This window comes from Triticum urartu, chromosome 1 (assembly GCF_003073215.2).
Source record: "Triticum urartu cultivar G1812 chromosome 1, Tu2.1, whole genome shotgun sequence".
NCBI classification, from domain to species: domain Eukaryota; kingdom Viridiplantae; phylum Streptophyta; class Magnoliopsida; order Poales; family Poaceae; genus Triticum; species Triticum urartu.
The window spans coordinates 525,171,259-525,185,148 of NC_053022.1; the positions used below are offsets into that span (position 1 = coordinate 525,171,259).

General features: G+C 46.7%; 1 protein-coding gene across 1 annotated transcript; it reads left to right on the forward strand.

Moving 5' to 3' along the window:
* The first annotated feature begins 224 nt into the window (after positions 1–224).
* On the forward strand, positions 225–5,512 carry LOC125537467 (ABC transporter A family member 7-like). The gene is made up of 16 exons (XM_048700790.1): positions 225–377; positions 476–556; positions 1,078–1,222; positions 1,687–1,811; positions 1,985–2,146; positions 2,381–2,543; positions 2,677–2,802; positions 2,900–2,983; positions 3,081–3,424; positions 3,509–3,709; positions 3,925–4,034; positions 4,131–4,215; positions 4,337–4,465; positions 4,558–4,663; positions 4,818–4,906; positions 5,092–5,512. The coding sequence occupies exons 1-16, from the start codon at positions 276–278 to the stop codon at positions 5,389–5,391; spliced, it is 2,352 nt and encodes a 783-aa protein (XP_048556747.1). The 5' UTR covers positions 225–275; the 3' UTR covers positions 5,392–5,512.
* The last annotated feature ends 8,378 nt before the right edge of the window (positions 5,513–13,890 follow it).

Consider the following 13,890-nt stretch of genomic DNA (forward strand, 5'->3'; position numbering starts at 1 on the left):
AACGAGCGAGCAAGGAAGCGCGTGCGGTGCCAGGTTCCATGGAGGCGCTCCGCCGCGGACGGCGGCGGCACGCGTGATGCTCACGCCCTGCCGCGCGCGCGCGCCACGAGGTGCCACGCTGACCTAGGTCCTCCCTCCTCCGTCGATCCGCTTCGTAGTATATATGTATTGTATATGCCCGCGCGCGCTCTCCGTGTGCCGCTAGCTAGTAGTAGTAGCTTGCCTTCTTGCTTCCTTCCGACCGCCGCGAGCGAGTCAACCTTGATCCGCCGGCAATGGCGTCTGCGCCCGGCGGCCGCACTCGCACGCGTGGCCGTGCCCTCGTGAGGTTTTGCAGGCAGCTCCATGCCCTCCTCCTCAAGAACCTCGCCTTCCAGGTGAGTCGTCACTGATTTTCTTCTGCCTCTGAATTGATTCTCTCTTGTCGTCTTCTCTTCGGCCGGAATGACGACCGACGCGCGTTTGGTTTTTGCAGAGGAGGAACTGGAGGACCAACGCGGCCATCGCCGCGTTCCCGGTGCTGCTCTGCGCGCTCCTCGTCGGCATCCAGGCCGTGGTCGACCGCGAGCTGGACAGGCCCCCGTTCCGGTGCGGCTGCGAGGGGGGCCAGTGCGGCGTCCAGCACTCCACGCCCACGCAGGCCATGAGCTGCGAGGTGGCCGCGCCGCCCAGGTGGCCGGCGCTCGTGCAGGTGCCCGTCGTCCCGGCCTTCGTGCACGGCCGCCCTGCGCGCTGCACCAACGCGTCCTGCGCCCCGGTCTCCGTGCTCCTCACCGGACTCAACCGTGGCCTCTCCCAAAGTAAAATAAAAAAATAATAGTACTCTCCAACGATGACTCACGTGCGGTTTGTTTTGAGTTTTGACTGAACTTTCTCCATCGACAGGCCTTGGAAGGGGGCTGTTCGCAGACCTCTCTCCTTCAGACTATTTTCTCATGCCGACTGAAACTATGAACTCCTCATCCTCTCTTGACCACCTCTCCAAAGTAGTCCCTGTGAGTTGTTTGATCAGCCAAAATTGCTTTGTTATTCTTCTTTGGGAGGACGTGCATTGAATCCGTCAATCCATACATCCAGGGCTCCAGAACATTGCCCGCGCATGAGCTGTTCGTCGAGCCCGGCCTCGTGCCCAACGAGACCTTATACGTGATCCAATCAAACTGTTCGTGGCAAAAGCGCAATGTTTCAGGAAACTCTGATGGTGGAATGCCGCTCCAACTCGGTAAAAGATTTCTTTTCCCTGTATAATTGATACAATATCATGCAGGTGTTTTACATACATGATGCATGTTGTTGTTCCTTTCCTTTTATGAATATTCTTTGCACAGTACGTAGCAGCTTTTAATTCTTCTTCTTCTTTGTGAAATTAATGGGACAGACATGGAGTGTGTTCAAGGTTTGCCAATGTGGTGCGCGAGTTCATCGGTGATAGATCGTCGTTTGTTCAACGGTTATAAACGTGCAAATAAGAGGAGAAGATCAAATGAATTCCTTGCCGGTAGCCTGATCCGACTTTCGATATTACTTTTCTTTTAGTTCAGAATTTCAGATGTACCCCCTCTGTCCCATAATATAAGATCGTTTTTGCAAGCTGTTTTAGCTTGCCATACGATCTTATATTATGGGACGAAGGGAGTAGTTCTTTGTTGCGTAAAAAATGTCTCATTTTGGAGTGCAATCTTGCAGGTTATGACTTTCTTGATACAAGCAAGGGGCTGTTCCACGTATACGTTTCGTACAACTCCAGCTTCAGCAGGGACAATGGGCACCATTCCATGACAGTTTTGCGCGTTGCACGGTTGGTTAATATGGTACTATACTTACAAACCTGCCTGCAGCTTACTTTCAAGCTCATACTCAAGAATAAGCCGCCTTAATTAGTTTCTTTACCAGTACATTGTTTTTTTAGAAAAGGAGGATTACCTCCGGCCTCTGCATAGTTTCTTTACCGCTTAGTGCTGATTATTATGCATTTGAACCGTAGGCATCCACTGCATATCTCAAGCAGGTTCTTTCAGGAGTGAATGCGGAAATGCGCCTAGAATTTCTGAAAGAGATGCCCAAAGCTGCAATCAAAATGAAACTGGACCTCACAACTCTCCTCGACGCACTCTTCTTCACATGGACGGTTCAACTCCTCCTTCCAGTGAGTTCATTATATATATTCATTATATATATCGTCTTCTACAATCATTTACTCCTTCCAGTAAGTACTACAAGAAATATACTCCCTCCGTTCGGAATTACTTGTCGCAGAAATGGATGTATCTAGATGTATTTTAGTTCTAGATACATCCATTTCCAAGACAAGTAATTCCGAACGGAGGGAGTATGTCTTAGTGTTTGACGAGGCACTGATTTCAGTTGTTTTTATTTCCAGGTAATATTAACATATCTTGTTTATGAGAAGCAGCAGAACCTAAGACTAATGATGAAAATGCATGGACTCAAGGATGGACCGTATTGGCTGATATCGTATTCCTACTTCCTTTCCCTTTCAGGAGCATACGTGACCTTCTTTGCGGTTTTCGGCTCACTTATAGGTCCTAAATTGACTCCAGTTTAACTAAATTTAAGTTTCAGTTATGGTGTATGTGTCAACTGAATCCACGCACAGGCCTGGGGGCGAAAAAGCTTATATATAAATCATACAGAGAACTCTGATTTCTTTTGCAGGTCTCGACATATTCAGATTGAACAGCTATGTTATACAGTTTTTGTTCTTTTTTATCTACATCAACCTGCAAATTGTTTTAGCCTTTCTCCTCGCGTCATTCTTCTCATCGGTCAAGACTGCTAGTGGTCAGTAAAATCAGGCCTATTATTTAATTTCCTCAAATATGTGGCCTCCCCCTTTTATATCCTAATCAGGATCAGTCTTTTCTTTTCTGTGTTGCAGTAATAAGTTACATTTATGTCTTTGGCTCTGGCCTTCTCGGAGAAGCGCTATTGAAGTTGTTCATTGAGGATACTACCTTTCCAAGTAAGTAACTTCTCTACAATTCACCTAAAATTTCCAATTATGTCACTGATTTCAAACCACTCTTAATGAGTATAACATTGTTTTACATGTCTACTAGGGCCTTGGCTAGTGATAATGGAGCTTGTTCCCGGGTTCTCCCTCTACCGAGGAGTTTATGAGTTATCAGAGTATGCAGCTGCAGGAAGCTACATGGGGAAGCCTGGAATGCAATGGGGGGACTTGAACGACCCGATCAACGGGATGAAAGATGTTTTGATTCTGACGTCTATAGAATGGATACTTCTGCTTCTTGTGGCATATTTTTTGGACCACAGACCTGCATGGCATCCTATTTTTCTCTTTGGAATTCTGTCGACCAAGCACTCGTCACCATCATATAGGGCGAATCCAAGATCCAGGAGGGTCTTTGCTGATATGGCAAAGGATGATGTTTTCCTCGAGGTTAGTTAAGCATCCATATATGCTATAGCTGAACTGTTTAGCAGGCAGACAGTTCTGAATTGTTGTTCAAATTTTGACTTTCAGCAAAAGGTGGTGAAACGGTTACTGAAGGAAATGGACACTAGGAATATGATCATCTGCCACAATCTAAAGAAAGTGTACCGTGGAAACAACAGGAACCCCGACAAGCTTGCGGTGAGAGGGTTGTCGCTCGCATTGCACAAAGGGCAGTGTTTCGGAATGCTTGGTCCCAATGGGGCAGGGAAATCATCCTTCATCAACATGGTGAGTGACAGTCCAAAGTCTGCTTGGGACCCCGTATGCGTGTGTTGTCGGAATAAATTTTATTTAGACAGTGATCATGTGTCAGAGGCCATTAACAAAAACCCCAATTTCTCACTAATTTCTCATGAATCGTGAGTACCTCAATTTCTGTTAAGACACCGAAAATGTGCAACATAAAAAACAGTTGACACTGGCCATGGCTACAATATATGCAGATGATTGGACTAGTGGCGCCTACTTGCGGAACTGCTTACATACATGGAATGGATTTGAGAAAAGATATGAATGAAATATATGCAAGCATCGGTGTATGTCCGCAGCACGAGTAAGATCACAAGTGACCAGTCTTGCATTTTCCTTCTGAAGATGGTTTTGTCAGTGTTGGGATGACAACAAAAAATTCTCCAACTAATATATGCAGTTTGCTTTGGGAGACTCTGACAGGAAGAGAGCATCTACTGTTTTATGGTCGAATGAAGAATCTCTCGGGTGCTGCTTTAGTGAAGGTAGTTTCAAACCATGAACTAGAAAATAATAAGCAGATTACTACTGTACAATATTAACATAACATTCTTATTGCAAGGACTAGAAATTCATCTTATTTTATCATCATGTCTGTTAATCCAGGCAGTCGAGGAATCCTTGAAGAGCGTGAATCTTTTCCACTGCGGTTTCGGCGACAAATCTGTAAGCAAGTACAGTGGTGGCATGAAAAGAAGGCTCAGTGTCGCTATCGCACTCATCGGCAATCCTAAAGTACTTCCCACAATCATGTCTTCATTCCCTTCCACGCAATCTTCAAAACAATTCAGCAATGACCACCATCATTTTCGTTTGCGATAAATCAGGTGGTTTACATGGACGAACCGAGCACCGGATTGGACACGATATCCAGGAACGATCTGTGGAACATCATCAAGCGAGCAAAGAAGGAATGCACCATCATACTTACAAGTAATGAGTGCCTCTCCTATTTTTCACCCTGCCTTTCCTCCAGTTATTCACCATCATTCCAACATCAACTAGATGATCCCCTCCCTCCTTCTAAAAAAAAGATGCTAAACAGAAATCTACACTTAAACTGACTTGCTATACGGTGACATTTCAGCGCATTCAATGGAAGAGGCCGAGGAGCTGTGCGATCGGCTCGGCATCTTCGTGAGCGGAAACTTTCAGTGCCTTGGAACACCCAAGGAGGTATGCACCCCAGAATTAACAACAATCTGATGTACTATGCTTTGCTGATCAACAAAGTTGTCTTGGTGAAAAAGATGTTGGTAGTAAAATTTACCTGAAAGGAAAACATTTGGTCTTGGTAAGCATTTGGTTGCTGCAAATTAAGAAGGTGATACATTAATTTGGCAATGCAAAAAATGTTGCAGCTGAAGACAAGATACGGCGGCACCCGCGTCCTGACGATAACGACGGCGGCAGAGCACGAGGAGGTGGTGGCCCGGCTGATCGCCGAGCTGTCGCCGAGCGCGGTGAAGGTCTACGGCATGTCGGGGACGCAGAAGTTCGAGCTGCCGAAGCGGGAGGTGAGGCTGGACGGCGTGTTCGGCGCGGTGGAGGCGGCGAGGGCCATGTTCCCCGTGCATGGGTGGGGCGTGGCGGACACCACGCTGGAGGACGTCTTCATCCGGGTCGCCAAGGACGCCCGCGCCTTCGATGTCCTCTCGTAGTCCTAGCGGCGGCGGCGGCGGCTAACTAGCCAGCTTAGGGTGGAGATCTGAAATGTGTACAAATTTGCGATTTTAGGGCGATTTGTTGATTGTTAGGTTAGAAATGAACTGAACTCCCGAACTGCTTGACTACACACACTTGAACTGGTGCCATAGCCAAAGTTTCATCAACGTTCTAATCCGGGAAATGATCGGTGTCATGGAAGATTCGAAATTCTCTGACATCGCACACCTAAATTTTCCCGTGACCCTCAAAACCGTCTGAAATTCAGTAAACTGAAGTAACCGAGCCCATGCGCAAGGGCGGGTGGTGCCGTGGATCTGGCCAATATGTCGGCACTGCCTCTAGGTTGCGGCATTGTGGGCCCAACGGTCTCTGAAAGGGCTTTGACCTTATGGTCCAGCGACAACGGTGATGATGGGCGATGATCAACCAGTCGGCAATCTGGAGCAGACGATGGTTCCTTTGTGCTCTTGCAGGGACATGGTCATTCCCGCATCGGACTGTTAGTGTATGCATCGCGAAGGGTGATGCACAACATTGATCGTGTCCTTCCCCTTGGTATAATCAGTTTCCACAGGCGAGAATTGCGGAGCTAGTGGCGGCGCGTGGTGTTGTTGTCCGATTTAGATTAACCATTAGTTGTCACTTGTGAGGACGGTGCGGGACACCGGAATGCCCCAAACTCGGATTTACGCAGTGTCGTGCCCTTCCTCCTGAACATCATTTGTGCTAACAGCTCTTGTCCTAGTTCAATTTTCTGACATTAGAGTTGAACTATCCCTCTGTCCTAGTTCAAATAATTATACACTAAAATTTAACTGACTCTTAACCAGTGGCGAAATGCTTCCCCTCTTGCCTCCTCCTATCACCCTGAATGGACCGCGTCCGAGACGGTGTGCCGGTTCAAATCATCCACTTTGACTAGTAGGGCATTGGCAGCCGCTGAGGCAGATCGTCGGGCACGACTACCGTCCCTGCCAGCACCCAACGGGAAGGACGACAATCCACGACTGGCGACGCCTCCTTCCAGCAGTTTGAGTCTAGGGGAGTCTGGCGCTTGCACATGCACACGTACTAAAGTTTTGGCATGAGAAATTGAGAAATCACTGAGACTGCACATTTATAACGTGTGAACATTTTCTAAACGGCACAAAGATTTATTATACCTTATTATCATTTTAAAAAATTGCACGAACACATTTTTACATTTCATGGATATTCATTTAAACATGAGAACCATTTTTAAATGTCATAATTTTCTGAATGATATGATCATTTTAATTTTCTTTTCAGAGTTTCATGAACATTTCAAAAAAAGATGAACACATTTTAAACATGTGAATATTTTTAAAATTCCACGAATTTATTTTTAATTATACGAACAGTTTTTAAAAGCCGCATGAATAAACTTTTACATTCCATGTAAATTTTAAAAAAGTAAATTAATTTATTCCATATATGCTACACAGATTTTTTTGAAATATAAGTAAAAAAAAATTTTTTAAAAGCACGCCTCCCGCTGGATAAAAGGAAAAAATGCTGGTACCCTGAAAGGTGCTCCTGGGCCGGACCAGTTCAGGCCCCTGGCCCTGGCCATGCACAGAACATAGCCCACCACTGCCGTTCGACAGGATGCCCGCGAGGCCGCGACAAAGCGCCAGCGCTATATCTCGCATTCAGCGAGATGGAAGGATCTCCTCACTGGAGCGCTGTAGCAATAGGGGAGCCGATCACAGGTTGAGGCCTCCTTTGGTTCATAGCGTAGAAAAATCGTAGGAATAGGAAAGTCATAGGAAATGAGATGACATGTATCTCAAATCCTATGAGTACGAATAGGAAAGGAGATGCCCTTTGATTCACATCATAGGATTTTTTTTCCATTGAGTCTAAGATAATGTTTATTTTCCTATAAAATGTAAAGGATAGGAAGAATTCCTCCATAGGAATAGGATTTCATTCCTATAAATCAAAGGGCTCTAAAGGAATTTTTCCTATAGAAATCCTATCCTATGAAATTTCTACAAGATTCTTCTATACCGAAGGAGGCATGAGCGTCTACTCCTACATTGCTAGCCACTGGGGTAGCATGTGTTTCGTGACGGATTCCAAGGCGCGATGTACTTGATAGGAAACACGCTAGCATTTCATAGGTTTTTCTAGGTATTTTTGTTTCTATTCTGTTTTATTCACTTTTATTCAGGTTTTTTTCCCTTTTTCTTTTGTTTCCTTTCTTCTCCATTTTTTTCCTTTTCATTTTTTTCATTTGTTTCCTCGGTTTTTTTTTTCTTTTTCTTTTTTTTTTTTGTTTTTTTGTTTCTTCTTCGGTTTTCATTTTTTGGTTTTCTTTGTTTCTTTTCAATTTCATTCTACTTATTTGTATATGCATGTTTAACATTTTAACTATGCACATTTTAACATTTTTTTAAACGCCTGATTAGTAGTTGTCAAATAAAAGATTAACATTTATGAGTGCAACACTTGCCTAACTCCGCCATCGCGACCGGTCTGCCGGTCTGGGTGGTCACCTCCCGCCGTCGGGGCGGGCGGCTGAGTCGCGGTGCGCCACCAGGCAGCGTAGCGTGAGGACTGAGGGTGATGACCCAGGGGCCGTGGTTGCTGCTCATTGATGCAATTTATGACATCAGATTTGTCAAAGCTGTGTACGTATTTTCCAGTGCAGGGGTGCTTAGCGCCATATCATTTTCTTACCATGCTGCAAAAGAATAGAAGTTGGTTTCCTTGCCGTTATGTGTTAATCCATTTGCCATGCCTATTGCTACGATTCGTATCTCGTACTTCCTCTGTAAACAAATATAAAAACGTTTAGATCACTAATTTAGTAATCTAAACACTTTTATATTTTTTTATGGAGGGAGTATTAATCTCAGAATACATAGGTTTTTGTAGGATCTAGAAGTAGATGTGTCTAGAGGGGGGTGATTAGACACTTAATGCTAAATTTGCAATCTTTAAACTTTTTCGATTTAAGTGGAGTTTAGGCACAATTTCAACATACACAATACATATCAAGCAAGCATGCAAAGAGTATATGAGCAGCGGAATGTAAAGCATGCAACTTGCAAGAATGTAAAGGGAAGGGTTTGAAGAATTCAAACGCAATTGGAGACACGGATGTTTTTCCCGTGGTTCGGATAGGTGGTGCTATCCTACATCCACGTTGATGGAGACTTCAACCCACGAAGGGTAACGGTTGCGCGAGTCCACAAAGAGCTCTACCCACGAAGGGTCTACGAAGAAGCAACCACCCACAAAGGGTCCACGAAGTAGCAACCTTGTCTATCCCACCATGGCCATCGCCCACACAGGACTTGCCTCACTAGCGGTAGATCTTCACAAAGTAGGCGATCTCCTTGCCCTTACAAACTCCTTGGTTCAACTCCACAATCTTGTCGGAGGCTCCCAAGTGACACCTAGCCAATTTAGGAGACACCACTCTCCAAGAAGTAACAAATGGTGTATAGGTAATGAACTCCTTGCTCTTGTGCTTCAAATGATAGTCTCCCCAACACTCAACTCTCTCTCATAGGATTTGGATCTGGTGGAAAGAAGATTTGAATGGAAAGCAACTTGGGAAAGGCTAGAGATCAAGATTCATATGGTAGAAATGGAATATCTTGGCCTCAACACATGAGTAGGTAGTTCTTTTTCAGAAATAGGATGCTGGAAGTGTAGGCTTAGTCTGATGGCTCTCTCTCCGAATGAAGAGGAGGTGGAGGGGTATATATAGCCTTCACATAAAATCCAACCGTTACACACAGTTTTCCAATCTCGGTGAGACCGAATCAATAAACTCGGTCGGACCGAAAATGTAAACCTAGTGACCGTTAGAGATTTTCGGTGGGACTGACATGCAACTCGGTGGGACCGATATGGTTAGGGTTTGGGCATAACGTAATCTCGGTGAGACCGATTACACAAACTCGGTGAGACCGAATTTGGTAATTAGCTAACCAGAGAGTTGGTCAGGCAAACTCGGTGGGACCGATTTGCTCTTTCGGTGAGACCGAGAAGTTACAAAAAGGAAACACTGAATTTACATTGCAATATCGGTGGGACTGATTGCATATCTCGGTGGGACCGAAAATATTGCAATAGGTAATAGAGAGTTTGCAATCCCATTTCGGTGAGACCGAGATCCCTATCGGTAGAACCGAATTGCTAGGGTTTGGCAGTGGCTTATGACAAGTGAAACTCGGTGGCGCCGGATAGAAAGAATCGGTATGACCGAGTTTGGCTTAGGGTTTAGGTCAATTGTGGAAGTGGAAAAGTAGCTGAGGATTTTGGAGCATATCATTAAGCACATAAAGCAAGAGGCTCATTAAGCAACACCTCATCCCTCCTTGATAGTATTGGCTTTTCCTATGGACTCAATGTGATCTTGGATCACTAAAATGTAAAATGAAGAGTCTTGAGCTTGAAGCTTTAGCCAATCCTTTGTCCTTAGCATCTTGAAGGAGTTCCCACAACCTTTAGTCCATGCCACTCCATTGTTGGACTTATCTGAAACATGCTAGATAGAAATGTTAGTCCAACAAGAGATATGTTGTCATCAATTATCAAAACCACCTAGGGAGCACTTGTGCTTTCAGTTTTATTCCATCTTTCTATAGTTTGATAAGATATCTTGATATGTTTCGATGAACAATCTTTCAAGACAGCTATATGCATGCTCCACACCTGGCTTGGGACCATACATATATTTTCTGATGCTGTGGCGGCCTTTTTCTGCAAGATCATGTGCAACCTTTGTGTTCTGGCTGTACTCTGTTAGGCCAACTCCAACGCATGGCCTCATTTCATCCGACTCAGTCTGTTTAGATCGAAACGGATAAAATTCACGGTCCAACGCTCGAGAGCAACCGCAAATTCTGCCCAACTCATATTCGGCTCGACCCAAATCCGACACAAATTTGGACCGGTTAGGGCATCTACAATGCTAGGAGCTTACATAGGCGCTTATGGAAAAAATAATAAATAAATACATATCTGAAACACACCTAAGCGCCACATCCCTCAACGCTAGACGCTAATTAACTAAACAACGCAGACGCTAAGTGCTGGAAGGAAAATGACCAAGCGTCGGGTGCGTGGTTTGGCGTCGATGCCAGGGTTGACACCAGGATTACACCCGGCAACCGCTAATCTGCCAGGATTACGAACCTGGCGCCTGGCCTAAGCGCCCAGCAATGGAGATGCCCTTATGTGTCCGCACAGACACTGGACGGACACGTGCGCGTCGTCTTGTCATCCGCTCCCGCCTGTCGGCCATGCAACACTTTCCCACCGGCCACATTTAATCAGCACGCCTGGCGGGGTCCACAAGATAGCCGCCCAACCCTCCCCACCGTTCCTTTTTAATGTGGAAGCCGTGGACCCACAGTCCACTTCCACACACTTCACTTCCATCCGTCCACTGCCTCCTCGCACACGGACACGACGACCAAACCCTAGCTCCCGACTGCCACCCTCACTCCCGTCGGCCACCATAGGAATGTGGAAGTGGATCCCCGGCAAGAAGGAAAAGCACGACACGAAGCAGGGTCCTCCTCCGCATCATCGAGAGCGCCGCCGCCCACTCCACCTTGTCGCCCGTCTTCTCCCTTCCCTCGCCGGTGACCCCACTATGCATGCGGCTGTACATCAAGACCGAGATATGCAAGCGCTACAGGGACACGGCCACGCCGCTGTCGTGGAGCAACGCTCATCTCCCGAATGGCTAGCATCTCAGCCCAGATTCGGTGCCCGTGCTGCCTGTCCTGGCAAGCGGTCGCGTCCGTCTGCTAGAGATCAACTGCCGGAGCGCCTGCCTTCCTCTGGACCTTCTGAACAGTTCAAGGTATGCCGTCGATTCCCCTATGTGGGACACATGATTTCGGGACGAGCACGACCTACGTCGGCAAACGTTTTTTGCCGGTCGTGCTCCAAGATCGCCACGGGCGCGCTTTGCTAGTCGTGCGTGTGCTCCTAGCCCACCCCGGCCACGAAGTCGTGCGTGGGTGCGTACGTGCTCTCCCACGCCCTCCAACTCGCCGTCCATGCCACCACGAGCTCCCACCATGACCGCCGAAGAGGAGGTGGAGCTGGTTAGGAGGGTGCTTGAGGACTCCATGAGGGAGCACGACTACCCCATTAGGAGGGCCTCGGCGTGATGGCATTGTCGGCCACCGACGACGTCGTCATACCCGAGCTGGAGGTGAAGGAGGAGGTGGTTGAGGAGCCTCCCACCACGCCCTGGAACCCGGCGTTGGTGGGGCAGTCGTGGACGTGGACATGTACATCCATGGTGTCATGGAGCCCACCTTCACCACCAGCCTCGTGGATGGGCGCAGAGCCGTGGTCACCAGCCCCACCACAACCATAGCAGGCGCGGCCCACCCGTCTTTAATAGTCGCCGCACGGGCCGCCATACCATCTTTGGCAGCCACCACCGTACGTCGACCTCACCATGGACGAAGACGACGAGAACGGTGGCGACTCAAGACGGCCAGCGCGACGGTGACGGCCCCACCTAGGGTTTCTAGTTTTGATGCTTGTTTTATTTTCAGTTCAATTTCAATGTTCGGACGTGACTTTATGGAATTTTTAAGTTACTGCAATATATTATTTTGAATGTCCTTTTTTATTTATATTTAAGTTCATAATGCGAACAAATATTTGAAATACGGCGGCCGGTTGGGTACACCGACGGGCGGACAACCCCAAACGGACGCTTGTGTCTGTTTTGCCGACCCAAATGGACATAATCCAGACACATCGGACATCCGTTTACGGTCGTGCGTTAGAGTTGGCCATAGGCAGGATCTGCATCATAAGAGAGCAGCTGCAGAAAAGCTTGAACCCATCAGTCCTTCGAGGCCTGATGCCTGAGCCATCTCTCTATATCCCTGTTGCAACGTTCAACGAATCTTGGTTCTTGCCTCAATTATATGCGCATCTCCACACTGAACCACACATCCTTCCGCTTATGATATGTCTCCACCACTGGTACACTCAGAGATGGACACATAGCATCATCCCAATCCACTCTCAGGTCACAGTACAAATTATCTTTTTTGATTGGCAAGCTGCTTTCTGGAAGGCAATAAACTGATAGAAAGTTATACGTGGACAAGCTCAATTTTTCCGGGCACTCCCGTTGCTTTCACCTTCTCCGGTGCATGCTCCTGCATAAGAAATGCAGCCGCTTTTAGCCCAGCAACTAAAATATGCACCGGCAGCAAATGAGCACACGACACAACATGGGGGGCACACAGATGTTTGAGACTAGACTGGAGATTCTTTCGTAATCCGCCCCCATCTCCTCTGCTTTTTTTCCCGCCGTTCGGGATTCATTCAGGGGTGGTCCATTGACAACGACAACGACCTCTCCTCTGTCCCCAATTCCAAGGTTGGAAGCATTGCAGCAGCCATGGATGGATTTATTTTTTCTCCTTTTCCTGTTTATTGTCTTATGTATGTATGCTGCTCAGAGCCATGGTCAGGGGTCTTGATTGTCTGCAGATGGAGCCTCTGATTATAAATCTTATGACAGGCATACATGGGGGGTTTGTCAGTCTGAATTTCAGTTTGACAGGCATACATGGGACGAACCTTGTCCGGTTTTAGTAGTTGAAGGTGCAAGTTGTCCTGTTTCGAAGTTGAGGGACCAAATGTAGAGTCTGCCAAGAGCTGAGGGATGAAAAATATAATTTTCTTTAAATCATATGCTTGCTCAAATATTTTGCTCATTTATATTCTGATGATTGTAATTAAATAGTCCGGTGTTTCACTTCCATGTTGCAACCAAATGATGCGGAAAATAAACCATAAAAACCGTTGAAATGAATTTATTCTGTCCACAAGTTGCAGTAGAGTGTTAAGCTGAAGCCCATGCGTTGTTTCAATCATGGAGTGGATCGATGCCATTTTTGTGCCTTTTGAGAGCAACTCGTATTATGCGCATTCCCCAGAAAGGCCTCATCTATCTCGCCATGTTTGGCAACTATTGTTGTCGGAGAAAGCAATGGGGGCATGGTCAGTGTGCAAGGAACCAAGGATAACAAACACATTGTCGATTTTATCGATAACCCGTAAAGCTAACCACGACGAAAAGTTAGTAGTATGTGGTTAGTTTTGTCCCAGCGAGGCAACTTGTATGACAAGATGGTGATTTGGTACCCAACACCCCCACAGAGCAAGTGAGCCGTATGTAGGCATATCGATGGGTAGTTTCTTGTGATAAGGGAGCGGTTACTATAGATCAGGAAGTGGATAACTTGACAGTTGACACCCTAACACTGACGAGATGTTCCTGCTCGAGCCTCCATAATTGACGAGCCACCAGCAGAACATTGCCCTTTTGTGTTCACAACGGCTAACAACTCGATAAGTCGTGCACCACTGTGATCTTAATCATTAGGTTTGCATCATGCACTGAGTGCAGTTAAGTAGAGAACGGTCGCAACACGTCGAACACGGCACTTTCGGCGCGACGC